This window comes from Dromiciops gliroides, chromosome 2 (assembly GCF_019393635.1).
Source record: "Dromiciops gliroides isolate mDroGli1 chromosome 2, mDroGli1.pri, whole genome shotgun sequence".
Taxonomy (NCBI): Eukaryota; Metazoa; Chordata; class Mammalia; order Microbiotheria; family Microbiotheriidae; genus Dromiciops; species Dromiciops gliroides.
In genome coordinates, this window is record NC_057862.1 from 399,314,058 (window position 1) to 399,328,996 (window position 14,939).

At 35.8% G+C, this 14,939-nt stretch overlaps 1 protein-coding gene across 1 annotated transcript in view; it reads left to right on the top strand.

Annotated features, from left to right (window-relative positions):
* LOC122741129 (liver carboxylesterase 1-like) overlaps positions 1–14,695 on the top strand; it is a 32,838-nt gene extending 18,143 nt beyond the window's left edge. Inside the window, exons 9-15 of the mRNA XM_043984253.1 lie at positions 1,510–1,547; positions 5,739–5,879; positions 7,358–7,438; positions 8,288–8,435; positions 9,341–9,472; positions 11,587–11,659; positions 14,518–14,695. Of these exons, the coding sequence (XP_043840188.1) occupies positions 1,510–1,547; positions 5,739–5,879; positions 7,358–7,438; positions 8,288–8,435; positions 9,341–9,472; positions 11,587–11,659; positions 14,518–14,695 (791 nt within the window). The remainder of the gene's footprint in view (positions 1–1,509; positions 1,548–5,738; positions 5,880–7,357; positions 7,439–8,287; positions 8,436–9,340; positions 9,473–11,586; positions 11,660–14,517) is intronic.
* The last annotated feature ends 244 nt before the right edge of the window (positions 14,696–14,939 follow it).

Sequence of the window (14,939 nt, forward strand, 5' to 3'; positions counted from 1 at the left end):
CCACAGCTTCTCCAACATTTATTATTTACCTGTTTTTGTCATGTTAGCCAATCTGATAAGTGTCAGGCGGTACCTCCAAGTTGTTCTAATTTGCATTTCTCTAATCAATAGTGATTTAGAACATTTTTTCATATGGCAATAGATAGCTTTGATTTCTTCATTGGAAAACTGCCATAACAGGGCAATTTTTGTACCCAACTGATGCTCCCTTCATCATCACTGGGGGGATGCCATGGATTGGATGCAGTGAAGAAAGGAGGCTGATTTTGATGAGACCAGGGAAGAGCTCACACTTGTTCATAGGAACTAAGTATCAGATTAATTATTTTTGTTACCCCATTGCTATTCAGTTGTTCTCCTGGTTCTAAGGGATACAGGTATCAAAAGCAGTCTCTTTAGTGTCTTGGAGAAAAGCCATGATTTCTCCATCCCACTTATAGCTCTGATTTTCACAAAGGTCCTCCCAACTCATTTTGGTTGATTTGAATAATCACTCAAGTTATGGTCTAGTAAAGGGCTTTCCAGGTTTCATTTCTGATGCCCACCTGCCTGAACATAAGGAACTGGACCAGGAGAACTCTTGATATTCCTCCTCACATTGGGATGCTGTACAGTCAGTATTTCTGAGAAACTATTCTTTTAAAGAAGAACAAAGTGTGTGTGGGGAGGATGAAGTGGAATGCAGAGGAGGAGATGTTTCCTAGGACTATAATGTACTTGATATGTGTTGTTGCTTTGCCTGAAGAGAGGGTGTATCATAATGTAGGCCATCCTCTCAGAGAGTTATCTGCTTTTCTCAATGAGGCCAATCTGACCACGGACTAAGATAGTGTCAAAATGTGAAAAACAAAATATAGCCTTGAGATAATTATTTAGATCTACTCAAGCCCCAAACAAATTGATGGTGAGACATACCCATGTAAGTGAAGTCAAAGTAGTTTGTTGGACCAAGAGTGATTGTATAATTGCAATAATTATTGCTTTGTAAAAATGAAGTCAGTTTGTCAGGAACCAATAATCAATTTTTAAAGTCTCTAGTGATTCAGAACAGAAGCCTAGCCTTTCAGAAGTATTCAAAATGCTTAATGGCATCTATGGCACTGTTTCTGTATGAGTTTTAAGATAAGATTAGAGATTCAAAAATCTGGGGCAAAGTGCTCCTCTTCTTATCTGTAAGAATGTTTACCTCTTCTGACTTTTTTCCCAGAGGTCTAGTTGGAAGAATGGTAGGTAGGAGAGAAAAGAGATCTAGATCTTCAGGTGGTTGTACCAAGTTGGAATTCTAAAAGGTCTTGTGACTATATTAATGGCTCCCATAACCCAGTTTCACTGCTGCTGTGAAGAGAAGGGACTAGAAGTGCTGTGTAATTCATTTCTGAAAATAATCATGAAGAAGTATGGAAAAGAACCTGAGGCTCAAGTGAACCAATGGTGAAGCAGCTGAGGCCTCAAGATGAGTACTTTCTGGAAAAATTTTCTCACTTACCCTTCTTTTGTCTATCTTCACAGGAACTATTTGGTTGGATTTCCTGGGAGACCCCACACAGGTTAGATATCCTTGTTTTATTAATTATTTGAATCTTTATTTCTTTAAACTGCAGTTAAACATAAGGAAGACAACCTTGAACAGAGTCATTTCAGTCCTTTACCCTTGAGAAACAGCTGGTTCCATGCTCAGGTAACTTCCAGGTTAATATTTCATATCAACCACTACTGAAAATGATCTTTTCAAGAGGCCAAGGTTGTTCTTTGTCTTTTTCAGAGAGACCCATAGGGAAACACCTGTTCTGGGCCTAGAAATTATTTTAAAAAGTGTAAGAGATATTGCCCAGGCTCTAGTCAAGACGAGCTATGATCACTAATACCAATTACCTCTTATATACTCTTTGAAGATATTGCCCGCTAGTGAAAGCCTTAGCTTTGGACTCATTATTAAGTTTAAAAATCTTGGAGGGGTTAATTGGTGCATTTGAGGTTCCATTTTTTTCCCATTCAGTTCTGTAATGAACTTTCACCCTAGGCCTATTTTTCCCATTACCATCACTACAAAGGCAGTCCCCATTGCAATATTTGTAAAAGGCCGTAGGACCATTTTAAAATTCCAATTGTCCCTTAAATCATACCAAGAAATTCTCTTGAACAAATCAAAGGAGAACAATAATTTCCCTCCAACCCCACTGTCTCTAAGTTTAAATTGCAGAATCTTCCCAGGTTCTCACCTGATGACTGTACAAACAGCCCTGGTTTGATATAGAAATGTTCCCTCTTTTCTTAGCCTAGTTGCACATTGAACTGATGTCCTGCAGTTTGGCTTGAAGTAGTGAAATTGTGATATAGTGGAAAGAACAATGGAATAAGATTCGGGTAATGTGAAATTAGTCCATAAGTCCTAACTCTGCCACTTACTAGGCATTATTCCTTGAACACCCAGATTCCCGCCCCCCCCACCTCCCCAAACCTTAGTTTTCTTATCTCCAAGTGAAGGAGTTATAGAATTGCTTAGCTTATAGATGAAAATGAAAGGTTTGAGAACAGGGTCTGCTTAAATTTTATCTTTATATTCCCATGGCTAACCCACAATAAGTACTTGATAAATATTTATGGGATGAGAAATTTAGACTAAATTATCTCTAAAGTCTCTTTTCTATCTAGGAAATAAAGAGTATATAATACATTTCAACCTTAGTTTCCTCATCTCTAAAATGGACTTATTACATGGTTATGAGAACTGAATATGATAATGGATGTAAATATGATTTATAAGTGGGAAAATTCTGTACATAGGTATAGTTTTCTTCACAGAGTCACAGAATTTAAGCATTAGAAGGATCAAAAGTAGAATGAGAGGGAGTGGGTTTCTCCTTCTCAGAGGAAAGACCCCGATGTGATTCTTTCAGGTATATGATAGTGGCGATTTCTTTCACATATGTATTCCAATATATGACTGCTAAGAGCAATTTCCTTGTTCCTAATATCTGTATTTTCTTCTTTGTAATTTCCACACATTGCTCCTGGTTCCACCTCCTATAGCCAAAGAAAACAAATCCAAGTTATACTCTGCATGACAACCTTCTCATACTTGAACACAGCTTTCATAATCTCCCTGAATCTTTTGTCTTTGGGCTAAAGATTCTAAGCTTCTTCAACAAATTTTACATGTTATGAAATAAAGGCTCTTCACCATCTTGGTTACCCCCATTGAAGGCTTTTTTACATTTCCTATATTCACCTTTGAAAAAATCTTGGTTGCAAAGTATTCTATGTCACTTTAAACAACTGCCATTTTTCTCACTCATTGGCATTGTTCCTCTTTTTTCCTACAGAATTTTATACTTCAGAGTTTCTTATCCTTCCTGAACTGACTTTCTCTGTAGAATCTTAGTTTACAGTTAGTTGGGATGGTGGGTAAGATGATTAGACTTGGAGTCAAAAAGACCTGATTTCAAATTCCATCTCAAAAATTTACTATCTCTGTAATGATGGGCAAGTCATTTAACTTTTCTCAGTCTCCTCATCTGTAAAATGGGGATAATAATAGCATCTACCTCACACGATTATGAGGATGAAAACAGCCAACATATGAAATGCTTTGCAAATCTTAAAAGTGCAATATAAATGTGGGTTTTGTTATTATTACTTTTGTTATTATCCTACCTATCCTTCCACTGAACCTTTGAAATCTGCTTTCTCCAAATCTGGACAAAAGAAAACAAAAGCAAAATTGGGCTACATTAAAAGAGACATGGTTTCCAAGAATAAGGAGGCTACCTTATAATTAGATTCTATATTCTACCCTGGTCAAAGTATTAGATTAGGTTCTCAGTGCAACATTTCATTAAGGATATTAGTAACCTTAATATTGAGCAGACATGAGCAATCAAGATACTGACAGACCTCTAGTTCATGCCATATGAAAATCATATTAAGAATCAAGGGTGGGGGCAGCTAGGTGGTGCAGTGGATAAAGCACTGGCCCTGGATTCAGGAGGACCTGAGTTCAAATCTGGCCTCAGACACTTGACACTTACTAGCTGTGTGACCCTGGGCAAGTCACTTAACCCTCATTTTCCTGCCTCCCCAAAAAAGAATCAAGGGATATTTAAATGTAGAAGACTCAAGAATGACATGATAGTTATCTTCAAGTAGTTAAAGGGATGTCATGTGACAGAATAAATTAGATTTGTTCATTTTTGCCCCATACACTAAATTTAGGAAAGGTCAATAGACATTACAGAAGGCCGAATTAAGCTTGAGCTATCTAAAAGTGGAATGGGCTGCCTTAAAATGTTATGTTCTCCCTCATCTGAGGTCTTTTGGTAAAGAATAGAAGGCCATTTATTTGAGTATGTTGTAGAGGGAATTCCTTTTCACTTACAGGTTTGACAAGATGGCAACTGAGCACCCTTACAAGTTTGAGATTCTTAGTTTTGTGATGGGACTGTCAAATTTAAAACAATTAGAATATAGCTATGTGGCAGAGTGGATAGAGCACAGGGCCTAGATTCAGGAAGAACTGAGTTCAAATTTGGCCTCAGATACTAGCTATGATCCTGGGCAAGTCACTTAACCCTATTTGCCTCAGTTTTTTCATCGGCAAAATGAGCTGGAGAAGGAAATGACAAAACATTATCTTTGCCAAGGAAACTTCAAATCAGGTCATGAAGAATTGGACAAGACTGAAAAATGACTGACAAAATCTTTTAGTTGGTTTAATCTAAGTTTGTACACAAATACAGCTAGTTTGTTTTGCTTTCCTCACAATCCTATAAAGTACAGAATCATCCTCATTTTATAGGTGAGTTACCCAAGGTATAGAGTAAGTGATTTGTCTGGTCTCATAACTATGGAATGTTTACTCAAACTTTGCATTCTTGGCTCAGAGAATAGTGGGGGGTTGTGATATTCAGATAAATTATATATACACACAAATACACACACAATATAGCATACATACATGAATGTATCTATATAAGTATCTATACAAATGTATGTGTCTATTCTATATATGTATACATATATGTATGTATACATGTTCATAGATGGGAGATATATGTATATATATACATACACACATGTTCATAATTGGGAGAGATTTATATAGTGAGTAAAAGAGTTGATACCCTGGCATCTGGGAACTTTTAAAAATATTTTTATAATTGATATATTTCAAATTGACAATTTTAATATCATTGTTTTCTTCTGTAATCCATGTATTTTATTTTATGCATTTAAAAAGATTATGAGAAAGAGTCCATGCCACAAAAGAGTAAGAATCCCTTGATTAGAGTAATCAGGGAAGTCTCCTTAGAGAAAATAGCACTTATACATGGTCTCAAAAAGATAGGGAAACCTTTCAATACTTACTTTTCATTTAAGCAGTCAAGACAACCTTTTATAAGGGACTAGTTTTTGTTACTTCATATTTTTCTATACATTTGGCCATATTAACTGAATTAAGTTTACTTAATTATTTTCTCATCCATTGTGTTCAAATCAGTTATAAGACAGGCAAAATTAATTGATTCATAAATAATCCATTGGTGAGATAGAGATGGTACTGATAAAATTTGTTGCCATTTAGATTAAAGTTACAGGTTCTTAACCCTGCTGACTTCATCAATGGATGGGGAGGATGTGTCAGTCCACAGTCCACAGAGGAAGTTCATTAAAACATCACACAGTTTATTCCTCTTAGGATAAGCATGAGAAAATGGTTACATTATTTTTTTTTCTTTCAGAAAATTATTTTGCTACCTGGAGTTGTGGATGGAATATTTTTCCCCAAAAGTCCCAAAGAGCTCCTCATTGAAAAGCAGTTCAATCATATTCCTTATATTGTGGGAATCAACAGTGATGAATTTGACTGGATTCTTCCAACTGTGAGAACATTGTGTTTCTTCTTTATGTTTCTTCATGTTTTGCTTTGTTTTGTTTTTCTGTCTCTAGGACCAGGACTTTCCTACCAGTTTAGTAAAGAAAAAAATAAACAAACAATGATTGTCTTTATTTGGATGCAACCATTCTGTAAAGTTAACCCTGTACTTCTATCCATTAGCATAGGACTGTTTCCAAGGAATTTCTCTAGACAGTGGTCAAGTTATTGAAGATATAAAGTTGGTATTTAGTACTCCCTAACTCAAAAGATCAGTCCACCTTAAAAACCATCTAGTCTAAACACCTCATTTTACAAATATAAAAACTAAGGTCCAAAGAAGGAAAGGATTTTCAGTGAGTCACATATGAGTTAGTGGCAGACTTAAGATTAAAACTCAGGCCTTCTCACTTTGGGGATTTTAGTCCCACAATCCAGTACACAGGACCCTCATACTTTTTCCAAGTTACTAGTTGATTGTAGAGGTGTTAGAGAGTCACTGGGGTTTATTAAGTATAGAGGGTGGGGAGACATAGTCAGATCTCTGTTTTAGGAAAAGTCACTTTGGCAGATTAATGGAGGATGAATTGGAGTGGGCAGAGAATTAAGGCAGGCAGCCCTACCAGTGGACTATTAGAATAGGTTGACAAATGCATGAACCAGAGTGGTGGCAGAAGAGAAGGGGGAATAATTGAGAAATACTACAAAGGTGAAATGGATAGGTCCTTGGCAACAGCCTGGATATGGGGTCCATTTTGGTGGATGAGAAATAGTGCACAGTCAAGGATATGTAAGCCTTAATAGTCAGGAAGCTGCCCATTGGCCAGCCTTTCAAACACAATAGGAACCCTAGGATATTTTTATCAGCTAGATAAATGTGAGGTGACTATTATTTTTATATTTAAAATATATATTCCTATTTTTGTGTTTTTTTGGAATATTTTTCTGGGTAATTCATTCATTCTATTAATAAGGCAAGCAGGTTATTAGTAAAAGTATGGTCAAAGGACATCTCTCTCAGACCAAAAACCATTATGGCAGTAGGACTTAAAGCTTATATTCCTTTGAAATAGTGGGTGATTCATCAAACAGCAATCAACTCTAATTCATTAATGTAATCTAGAGGTAGGCTATATGAAAATGGAAGGCTATACTAGATTATCCCCAGCCATGTGCTATCAATTCAAAGAATTTATAAGCTTTTCAGTGGGTCGGCAGAGTGACCCCTTCCTAGACAGAGAGACTTTGCTATCTAGGAAAAATCTGTCTCTACTTCTTGGAGTATTTTATAGGCTCAATGAATTCATTGATCTAACCCAACTTGGAGAATCTTATTTCAATGACAAAGATAAAATAAGAGTGAATTCTTCACTTGTTTCATAGAGAATGCTTTACTTGCTTTGTTGACTGCCATTGCTTTTTGTAAATGATTTTTTTCATTTAATAATTGATTTCTTGTTTGTTTGTTGGTTTTTAATTTTTCAGCTAATGGGATATCCTCTATCAGGAGACAGACTGGACCAAGAAACAGCAGCAGCTCTATTGTGGGGTTCCTACCCACTTGTTGTAAGGGATCCAACATGATAAAATGTCAGAACTAAGAAGGAACTTATGATATAAATTGGCCAGTACATGCATGATAGCAGAGTTTGGAATCCAGAATGTTAGAAATGAGGGGACCTAGAATCAAAGTAGTTCAATACCGTCAAGGTAACAATGGGGAAACTAAACTCCAGAAAGGGCAAATTATTTTCCTCTGGACAGTTGTTCAATGGCAGAATCAGGACTTCAACACAGGTTCATTAACTTCGGTATATTTTCTACTGAACTCTAATGATTCCAGAGACAGCTCAGTAGCACAGTGGATATAGAGTTCAGGGCTTGTAGTTTGCAAGATCTGAGTTTAAATTTGGCTACAGACACTTACTAGCTGTGTAACACTGGGCAAATTATTTAATCCCATTTGCCTCAGTTTCTTCATCTGTAAAATGAGCTGGAGAAGGAAATGACAAGCCACTACAGTATTTTACCCCCCCCCCAAAACAAACAAACAAACAAACTCAAATGGAGTTATGAAGAGTTGGATGTGACTGAACAATTAAACAACAACATAATGGTTCCAAAAATACATGATTTTAAGTAAAACAATATTGTTATGCGGCAGTTAGCCTCAATAAGTAATGTTATAAATGGGTAATTGGCTAAACAAAATTGTTTAGCAAAGTTTTATAATATTATGGTGGGACTTGGTTACAATGGATTGACAATATCATTGAGAAGAGATATTGCTTGGGCCAATATTTTGTAGGATGTAAAGTCAATTAATAGACTAAATGAATTATGTATGGATGACAAAATGGAAGATATGAATGAACCACCCATCAGTTTTCATTCCTTCCCTCATGATCTATTCAGGAAATCCCCAAAGACCTTACTCCTGTGATAACTGAGGAGTATCTTGGAATGACAGAAGATCCTGTCAAAAAGAAAGGCCTATTTCTGAACATGATAGGAGACTTGATGTTTGGGATTCCATCTATAAGAGCGGCTCGACTTCACAGAAGTGAGTCCCCAAGGACCCCAGGGAGGGTGGCGGTGATACAGTCAGACTTACCCCTTCCAATTTTAGACAATGATTCTAACTCATTCTAGAGCTACATGAGACACATTTTACACAGAAACATAATAGATAACTATATTTAAATAACATAGGATTGGACTTGGAGATAGGAGACCCAAGTTCAAATATTGGCTTGAATATTTTCTAAATATAATAGGAAGGGGGGGCAGCTAGGTGGCACAGTGGATAAAGCACCAGACCTGGATTCAGGAGAACCTGAGTTCAGATCTGGCCTCAGATACTTGACACTTACTAGATGTGTGACCCTGGGCAACTCACTTAACCCTCATTGCCCCACAAATAAATAAACAAACAAGCAAATAGATAGATAAATAAATGAATGAATGAATGGATGGATGGATAGATAGAGAGATATAATAGGAAGGATATAAAAGTTTTGGTAGAGAAGAAAGCAACAGGTTATGAGAAGATGATGTTGGTCAGCTGGGGAGAGCATCGTGATGACACTTACTACCTAGGAATATAGAATGGCCTGCCTTTATCAAGTAGAGATTTGATGACTTTATTGAGGATGCCACAGTAGATTATACAAGATGACTTCAAATATTCTAACCATAACTAAGATTCTATAATCAAGGAAGAATGACAGAAGTATCTTACTAAATTGACTTAGATATGGATAACAACTTTTGAGAAAATAATGTGTAATATCATTCTGTGTGCCTCTGTTGATAACTCTAGGTATTATCCTCAAGTCCTATGCTTTCCCAATATTTAAAATATTTAAGGTGCAAGCTTTTTATTTCTTTTGTAATAGTCTTAAAGGAGCTTTATCAATTGTAAAAGACTTGAAGTTCTAAAATTTCCACCATTTTCTTTACTTTTAGCTTCAGGTGCACCTACCTACATGTATCAATTGCAGCACCGCCCACACTTTTGGGGAAACCTGAAACCAGCAACAATAAAAGCAGACCACAGGGATGAATTTTTCTTTGTCTTTGGGATTCCATTGTTAAGTGGTAATGGATCTTTGCTTACAACAAAAGCTTCATAAAAAAATCATCTACCATTCATTTCTGGAAGCTAATTATTAACCCTTGCATAACCCTTTTAATAATCACAGCAGCCCTGTTGCATAGAAAGGATACTATTTTATATACCCAATTTACAGATGAAGAAACAGGCCCAGATAGTCAACGTAATTTGGCTAAGGTTGGAGATAGAGCTAGAACTAGAACAATCATCATTTCACTTCAAGTCCCATGGAAATAAAAACAAGATGTCAAAACTGAGTAAGAGCCCTTTATTTCCCTTAGGAACTGATGCTAGGCTGCATTAAAAACACTCTAATATTTAGGATTAGGAAGGTCATACTTCTGCTATACTCAGCCCTGGTCAGACCACATCTGGAGTATCCTGTGATAGTGATTAAAGAAGAGTACCTAGATTGGGGAGGAACTCCAAGACCATGATGTAAGAGAAAAATCAAAGGAATGGAGCTAGAGAAGGCTGCAGGGTCATGACAGATAGCTATCTTCAAGAATATAAAAGATTACCATTTGGAATGAGACTTGGTCTTCTTGGGTGAAATTAAGAGTGATGGATAAAAGTTACATAGAGATAGACTTTAACTTGATGTAGGAAAATATTTTGACTGTTCAAAAGCATCCTTCTTTCTATTAAGGTAATGAGTTCTCTACCACTTGACTATTCAAGTGAAAGTTATAGGTCCACTTGTTAGGGGAATTGTAAAGGTTATTGTTGTTCAGGGTGGATTGGGCTTGAAGTCATTTGAGGCCCCTTCCAGTTCAGAGTCTTGGATTCTGGGTATATTTGTTGGGATTTTTTTGTGAAATATCTTTATTCACATCTTTTTTCTTTAACATCTTCATAGTACCCCCCAGTATTCCTGCCCGTTTCCCTCCCAGAAAGCTATCCTATATAACAAGTGGTATTTTTCAAAAAGAAAAAAAGAGAAAGGTGAATAACAAGTGCAATATATTGAAAAAGTCCAAAAACATACCCACTGTGGTCCTTCCTCCTCCCTAAAGTAGTGGATTAGAAATATCCTTTCATAGTTCTTCTTTTGACTTTTGCTTCAATTATGCCATATTCACTTTCAGTTTGGGGTGGTGGTGGTTGTTCTGTCTATTTACAATGTTGTAGCCACTGACTATATTGGTTTTTGGGTTGTTGTTTTTTTTTTTTTTCTGTTAGCTTTACTCTGAATCAGTTCATGTAGATCTTTTCATTCTTTATCCACTGGGCCATCTAGCTGACCTTTGCAATGATGTTAGGAGATCGAATGATCCAAAGTTTGAAAGAGTCTCTATTCATCAGTCACAGAACCTAATAGTGTTCTGAAGGTTCATGCTATGGTTCCATGATTTCACTTCTTTTCCAGCATGGAACTCAGACGTTTCCAGTTTTAAAATTCAAGTCTTATAGGTTCTAGCTAGCTTCATGGTTTTTTTTTTTTTTGAGGATTTAGGAATAAAACCTAAGCCCATTTTCCATTTTCCTTTGCGTTCCCATTTCTATTAGCAGCAGTGACCTTCAGGTAGAATGATAATATTAAGGACCTTCAAGTTTTAGATGCAAAGTTGGAAATCGGCATAGTGAGAACAATGGATTTGGGATCTGAGTATCTGAATCAAATCCCAACTCTGCTTCTTATACTTTTACATTCTTGTACAGGTCACTAAACTCTAGCCCTCAACTTCCCAATCTGTAAAATAAAAGAGTTCAACAAGATGGGTCCTATCAGAAATTGTAAAATCTTGTGATACTAAATATCATTTATAATTTATTGTCATCATCCTCAAAAACTTGTTAGAATTTGAAATTCTATCACAAGGAATTATTTTTTTTTAAGTTATGGTCTTTTGATAATAGGTAAATTCCCCTGGTAGGTAGGATACATGGAAATCACAAACCGTCTTAAGTTTCATGGATAAAGCCAGGGTATTACTTAGGAAAGTCACTGAGCAAAGTAGAAAACTGAAAGTTTATGAAAAGAAGAGCTCCCTAAAGGAAACAAGGTGTGAAGGCAAAAACGGTATGGGACCCTGAAGAATAACGGATTTTGATCCTTAACATCTAGTTACAGTCTGTCTTCTGCTCTTATTTTCAGAGGGTTCTCCAGAAGAGGACAAGCAAATTAGCAGGACAATGATGAAATATTGGGCCAACTTTGCTCGGAATGGGTAAGACAAGTAACAGAGAAGAGGGTAACTTTTTTCCCAAAATATGTTGTCAATATCTTTTTTCTCCCATTACTTACATTTCCTATTGCATATCCCACCTTCCTCCCTCTCTTAGAGATTCTTCTACCTTACCAAAAGATTTTTGAAAAGCATGGTCATGTGTTTTATATATATATATATATATATATATATATATATATATATATACATATATATATACACACACACATATATATGTGTGTGTGTATATAGATACATACATACATATATATGTGTGTGTGTGTGTGCACATATAGGGGGAGAAAGTTCATCAGACCTAACTTATACATCAAATAAATCTGACATTACATGTAAACTTCTATATACACCATCTCCCCATTTTGCCAAGAAGAAGAAAGTAAATTTTCCTATTTCTTCTTTAGAGTCAAGCTTGTTCATTACAATTTTGAGATGTTGTTCTTCTAGTCATTGTACATATAGTTTTCATGGCTTTGTTTACTTTGTATCAATTCATGTAAGTCTTCCCATGTTTCTATGTATTCATATTTCTTCTCTATTCTGATGCAGCAATATTCCATTAAATCCATATATTACAGCATATGTGGTGAGTCCTCAATTTATGGACATTTGCTTTGTTTCTATTTCTTTACTTCTACAAAAAAGTTCACTTCCATCATTTTCATAATTGATCATTGACTTCCTTGAAGTATATGCTTATCAATGAGTTATGTGGCTCAAAGGGTAGAGACATTTTATTCTACTTTCCTAACTACAAATTATTTTCCATAATGGTTAGACTAATGCATAGTTCTACAAATGGTGCATCATTAGTTTGCCTGTCTTTTCATAAATCCTTTAACGTTTATTGTTTTATCTTTCATTACCTTTGGAGATAGATTTGTTGGATTTGAGGTGAAACTTTGGAATTTGTGGGGTATTTTTGTTTGTTTACTATTTGTTTCTTCCTTATGAGTAATTTGAAGCACTCTTTTTGGTGAGTAATAGTGTCTTTGAGAATCACTTTCTTATATTAGTTGATGACTTATCTAATGGAGAATAACAAAATTTTATGAATTTGTATTATTTTCCAATAGAACTTGGTTATCAGACCCTTACCCAAAATAGTTTATGCAAAATTCCACTCCACAATAGATCATTTTACTTCTGATCTTCCTTGCACTAATTGTATTCCTGCAAAAACCTTTTAATTTCATGTAATTGATATAATCTATTCCATCTTTCATGATTATTTTTGTTCTTTCGCTAAGGATTCTCCCTCTAGTAATAATACAAAAGGTAACTTTTCTGGTTCACTAATTTTAAATATTTGTTTTACATATCCTTTTTAAGTTTGGTAAGGTATATTGTATTAAAGTTGTTGTTATAGATATAATTTCTTCCAAGCTGCTTTCCAGTTTAACATACAATTTTTGTTGAAACAACACCTATGGGCCTTTTCTGAACTTGTGCTCTCAGATCAGTTCTCAAGAGGGCACCTGCTACTCTTACATTCTAGACTCTACCCTTTGCAGCTATAAATCCTAAAACTGTGATTCAAAGCTTCCTCTCTGCCCCAGTATACTTCTCAATAATAATCAGCCAGTAGACAAAATTCACTTTTACAACAAAACTAGGATCACATGATAAGAGCAGTAGCTACAAACACTCTCTCCTCTGAACTTGGGGAATAATTTCCCCAAAATATCCATAGCCTATGCAGGAAGAGTGGAGAAAAATTTAGAGTACATTGGTAGTGAGGCACCCATGTGGGGAATACATATGGCTAAGGCTATTCATTAATCCAGGACCCTGGCATCTTGTAGTTCTTTGTCTCCTGTCAAATTATCTCACCAAACTAAAACCTGTCCACTTATCCTATTTCAACCCTCCCCACCCTACCCTACCCTACCCTACCCAAGACAGCAATAATTTCTTATCTTGACTTCCAGGGTCTAAATTTATCACTGAAGAATGGAACTAAATATCCAGAACTATCTCTCTCTCTTGAGTCTATAACAAGCTGTCTTTTTTGTTTGTTTGTTTGTTTGTTACCAGAGGTCCGGCCATTCAATGTTGCAGCTTTGAGTGAACCCCTCCTCAAATAGCCCTCAAAATCTCTTAAAGTGATTTTTACTACTACTAGATGGAGTCTCTTTTTCTAAGCAAGTAGTCCTATTAATCAGAGGTGGGGAAGCAGAGAAAAATGACTCCCTTTGCCTCCATCACCTCTTAACAGTTAGGTTCCTCTGCAGAGGAAATGCCAAAGTAGCAACTCAGACCTTTAAAGTTCCAAGATGACCTGCCAATTTTTGCCCAGTCAATGAGTGCCTTTTCCAACTTAATTATTCAGATAGTCACCTTTTTGAAAAGGATTACAAGTTGTTAGCACTTAGTCAACACATTAACATTTTATCAACTGTGCTTATAGCTTTTACTTGCATTAATTGAGTTAGAAGTGGAGGGAGGAACCAATTTCCCCCGACATGCATCCATTATACTTTCAAATATGGAATTTGTCCTCAAGTAAACCTTTATGAATTTATCTTCTTCAGTTTTTTCAAATACTCAGTTACTGTTTTCAGTTGCTTATAATTCTTCCTTACATAGTCTATTCCACTGATTTACTTTTCTGTTTTTTTAACCACTACAAATGGTTGATGATTATCACATTATTGCATTAATGATAACTTGATGTATAATTAAGAAGGCAGAAACTTATAATGTCCCAATTCTAGGAAATTTGGCTTTGTGTGACTAAGGAGTGAGTTCTTCACCTCCTATCTCCTTTTTTGTTAAATCATGACCATCATCAATGTTTAAATGATTAATAACTTCTAAAATGTTTTATTGCTTTCCAGAAATCCCAATGGTGAAGGCCTTCCAAAGTGGCCTGTATATGATCAGAATGAAGAATACCTTCAAATTGACATCCCCATGAAGACAGGTAAAAAGTTAAAAGACAAAGAAGTAGCATTTTGGACGAAACTCTTTACAGAGAAGCCAGTTGGAGTGAAGAGAGATATTACAGACCTATAATTTGAAAAGGTCTGCTATTTCTTTTTTCACAGAAAGCCTCCATGAAACTTAATGAGAATATTGTTTATACTTGAGATGGCTATTGGGTTATTTGGTGGTGGGAGAACCTTTCAACAGGGAGGTGGATGAAATCACATGAAATTAATGACAAATGGAATGGTGACATTTAAAAATCTATATGTGTGGTCAACTTAAATTAGAAGCTTTGGCACCAGTCTTTGGGCATTAAGCATTTATTAAATCA